The sequence below is a fragment of the Corylus avellana genome, chromosome ca1, assembly GCF_901000735.1.
Source record: "Corylus avellana chromosome ca1, CavTom2PMs-1.0".
NCBI classification, from domain to species: Eukaryota; Viridiplantae; Streptophyta; class Magnoliopsida; order Fagales; family Betulaceae; genus Corylus; species Corylus avellana.
The window spans coordinates 26,512,566-26,516,402 of record NC_081541.1 but is presented as its reverse complement, the minus strand read 5'-3'; the positions used below and the strand labels follow the sequence as shown (position 1 = coordinate 26,516,402).

General features: G+C 42.1%; 1 protein-coding gene across 1 annotated transcript in view; it reads right to left on the bottom strand.

Moving 5' to 3' along the window:
- The window catches only part of LOC132190803 (uncharacterized), a 65,275-nt gene that overhangs the window by 15,141 nt on the left and 46,297 nt on the right, over positions 1-3,837 (bottom strand). Inside the window, 1 exon segment of the mRNA XM_059605843.1 lies at positions 2,528-2,542. Within this exon segment, the coding sequence (XP_059461826.1) occupies positions 2,528-2,542 (15 nt within the window).

The window sequence follows — 3,837 nt, the reverse complement described above, 5'->3', positions numbered from 1 at the left end:
TAACAAATGAAATTCTTTCTCTTAAACCTAGAGAGGAGTCCGAGAGTTTCACTTTCGGCTATTCATCTCCCTTCTCTCTTTTACCGATGTCTAAAAGACTTGCTTAAAAATTCTCCACCGGATCGTCAATATTGCTCCGCAAGCCTGACCAGCTGTTTAAAGAAACTGTGAAGTACATCGTTTTCTTACGAACCCAGGTTGCATGATCTTTGCTGTTACCGTGCACAATAATTGATGAACAATATAGAATCGAAAAAAGAGGGAAATTAAGAGAGGGAGTCGAAACACAGATTTAACGTGATTTGGCAATTTGCTTACGTCCACAGAGAGGCAGCTGTAATTTTTACTCTTAATGATTCAGGATTACATCATACATATATATAAAAAAAACCCTAAACCCTACTTGTACGGACTTATTAAAGAAATCTCCAAAATACCCGGCACCCCCACAACCTAATCGTTCCCCCCCCGGCAAACTTAATTACGCCCATGGGCCAGTAGACTCCCGCTCCGTGAACGTCTATTTGGCCTTCCATTAGTATTAATATGAGCCATCAGTTCCAACAATCTCCACCTTGGCGAGTATTCACCTCTTCGAAGATAATCATTTAGATTCACCTGGAACTAATAGGTTTGGGGATGCCGCCGCCTCTCTCTTCTCCTCTCTAGCACTTGGAGACATTTGTCAAGTCCAAGCAATGCTTGAATTTATCTGTAGTAATAGGCTTCGTCAACATGTCCGCTGCATTCTCAGAAGTGTGGATCTTTTCAAGTAACAGTTCACCTGTAGCAACTAATTCCCTAGTCTTGTGAAACCTCACATCAATGTGCTTAGTTCTCGCATGATACACCTAGTTCTTTGCCAAGTAAATGGCACTCTGGCTATCACAATGCAATGAAACTCGACCTTGCTGAATACCTAGCTCCTTAACTAACCCTGTGAGCCACAAAGCTTCCTTTGCAGCTTCAGTCGCCGCCATGTACTCTGCCTCAGTCGTGGACATCGCAACCGTGGACTGGATCATAGACTTCCAACATATGAGTCCTCCTGCAAGAGTGAACACATAGCATATGGTCGATCTCCTAGCATCCAAGTCCACTGCATAATCTGCATCCACATATCCCACAACTTACAAATCACTCTTCTGTCTGACAAAAGTGATGTTGTAGTCTGTAGTGCCTTTCAAGTATCTGAAAATCCATTTAACTGTATCCCAATGCTGTCTCCCCATATTTGCCATGTACTTGCTCACCACACTGACTACATGAGACAAATCTGGCCTGGTACATACCATAGCATACATCAAACACCCCACTGCACTGGCATATGAGACCTTAGACATATCTTCAGTTTCTTCAACTGTTTTTGGACACTGTGAAGTAGACAAACGGAAATGATTCGCTAAAGGTGTACTCACCGGTTTCGCATTCTCCATGCTATACCTCTCCAACACCTTCTTCACATAGCCGGCCTGAGATAGCCACAATCTCTTGGCATCCCTGTCCCCATAAATCTCCATCTCAAGAATCTTCTTGGCTGCGACCAAATCTTTCATGTCAAATTCTCTACTCAACAAAACCTTCAGTTTGTTGACCTACACTATACTCTTAGCTGCAATAAGCATAGCATCCACGTACAGTAACAGAAAAACAAATGAGTCATCATTAAGGCTCCTCACATAAACACAACGGTCATATTCACATCTCCTGTAGCCAATTTTAATCATGTAGGAGTCAAACCGCTTATGCCACTGCCTTGGAGACTACTTCAGCCCATAAAGTGACTTCTTCAATTTACAGACCAAGTGCTCTTGTTCAGGTTGACTGAACCCTTCTGGCTGTTCCATGTAAATCTGCTCCTCCAAATCATCATGGAGAAAAGCTGTCTTCACATCCATCTCCTCCAATTCCATGTCATAATGAGCTACCAACGCCAATACCGCTCTGATGGAAGTATGTCTAATCACTGGGGAAAATATTTCCTCGTAATCAATCCCTTTCTGCTGTGCATAACCCTTTGCTACTAGGTGAGCCTTGAATTTTTCTCCCCCTTTTTCTGATACTGTTTTCTTTTTCTTGAACACCCATTTTCACCCTATCGCCCTCTTCCTTCTAGAAGCTCCACCGAATCCCATGTTTGGTTCTTATGCAAGGACTCCATTTCCTCCGCCATAGCACCCACCCATCTGCTCTTCTCTTGGCTATTGACAGCCTCATGAAAGGTACTAGGATCTCCATTGCTGATGACAAGAGCATAGGAAGCCATGTTTTCATAATCGTACCCGACTGGTGGTATGATAGTGCGTCTAGGTCTATCTGTGGCCATACTGTGATGCTGCTCAACTCTTGAAGTAGAGGTCTCTGTCCCCTGAGAAGTGTTCTCCTACACAGAAGTCTCTAACTCCACTTGCAACACCTGCTAATCACTGCTACTGCTTTTTGGCCCCTGCTGCTTTTCATCCTGAGTACTCTTCAACATGGAATTTTCATCAAATACCATGTCTCTACTGATCACTGCCTTGTTTGCCTTTGGATCCCAAAACTTGTAACCCTTGACCCATTTTCCGTATCCGAGAAAGAAACACTGTCTAGACTATAGATCAAGCTTCGATCTTTCTACACTAGGTATGTGCATATAGGTTGGACAACCAAATACTCGCAATCCAGAATAATCTATCTCATTACCTGTCCGCACCTCCTTTGCAACTTTCCCATCTAGTGTTGCCCTCGGCAACCTGTTGATCAAGTAGCATGCCATACTCACTGCATCTGCCCAGAAAATATTTGTAAGTCTAGCATTCAGCCTGAGACATCGTGCTTTCTCTGCAATAGACCTATTCATCCTTTCCGCCACACCATTTTGCTATGGTGTCTTGCATACTGTGAAATGTCTCTTTATACCATGCTGTTCTCAAAAATATCTGAACATGTCGTTTGTGTACTCAGTGCCATTATCTATTCTAAGGCACTTAACCTTCTTTCCAATTTGGTTCTCCACTTTAGCTTTTCATAACTTAAACATGGCAAACATTTCTGATTTGTGCCATATGAAGTACACCCAAACCTTTCTAGAGAGATCATCAATAAAGATTACGAAGTACATATGTCCTCCCCGTGACGCTGTCCTCACAGGTCCCCAAACATCATAATGAACATAGTCCAAAATTTCCTGTCTTGTGTGTGGTTGTCTTGAATTGTACCCGATTATGTTTCCCCAGAACACAGAACTTACAGAAATCAAGTTTGCTCGTTTTGACACCCATCAACATATTTCTCTTATGAAGCTCCAACATGCCCTGCTCACCCATATGACCCAACCGCATATGCCACAAAACAATACAATCAGATTCAGACTCTACAAAGGCGATTCCACCTACAACTGTACTTCCCAACAGTTTATAGATATTCTTTGAATTTTTCTGCCCCTTCATCACTACCATCACACCCTTAGTCACCTTCATGACTCCACCTTCAGACTCCCTTAGCAACAGACTCCCTAAAGCCCATTCCCTTCCCTATGTTTAGGAAAAATCTCCAAAAAATCTACAAAAAAGCACTCACATCAGAAGCCCCAAATTTAACCAACATCAAAGAGCACCTACAATGTTTCCCAATGCATTGGAAAACACTGTAGACTCCCTATGCATTATTAAATTATAAAACATCCCATTCTCTCTCCTTTCTCCTTCACATGTACCAACAATTCTCTCTTCTTTCTCCTCTCTCCTCTCTCATTGGTTGCAATGATAAAAAGAAATAGTATTTAATTCATATAGGGAAAAATAAAGGAATCTATTGTGAAGTGTTTTTTTATAGGGAATCAAAAAGTGGTTTTAT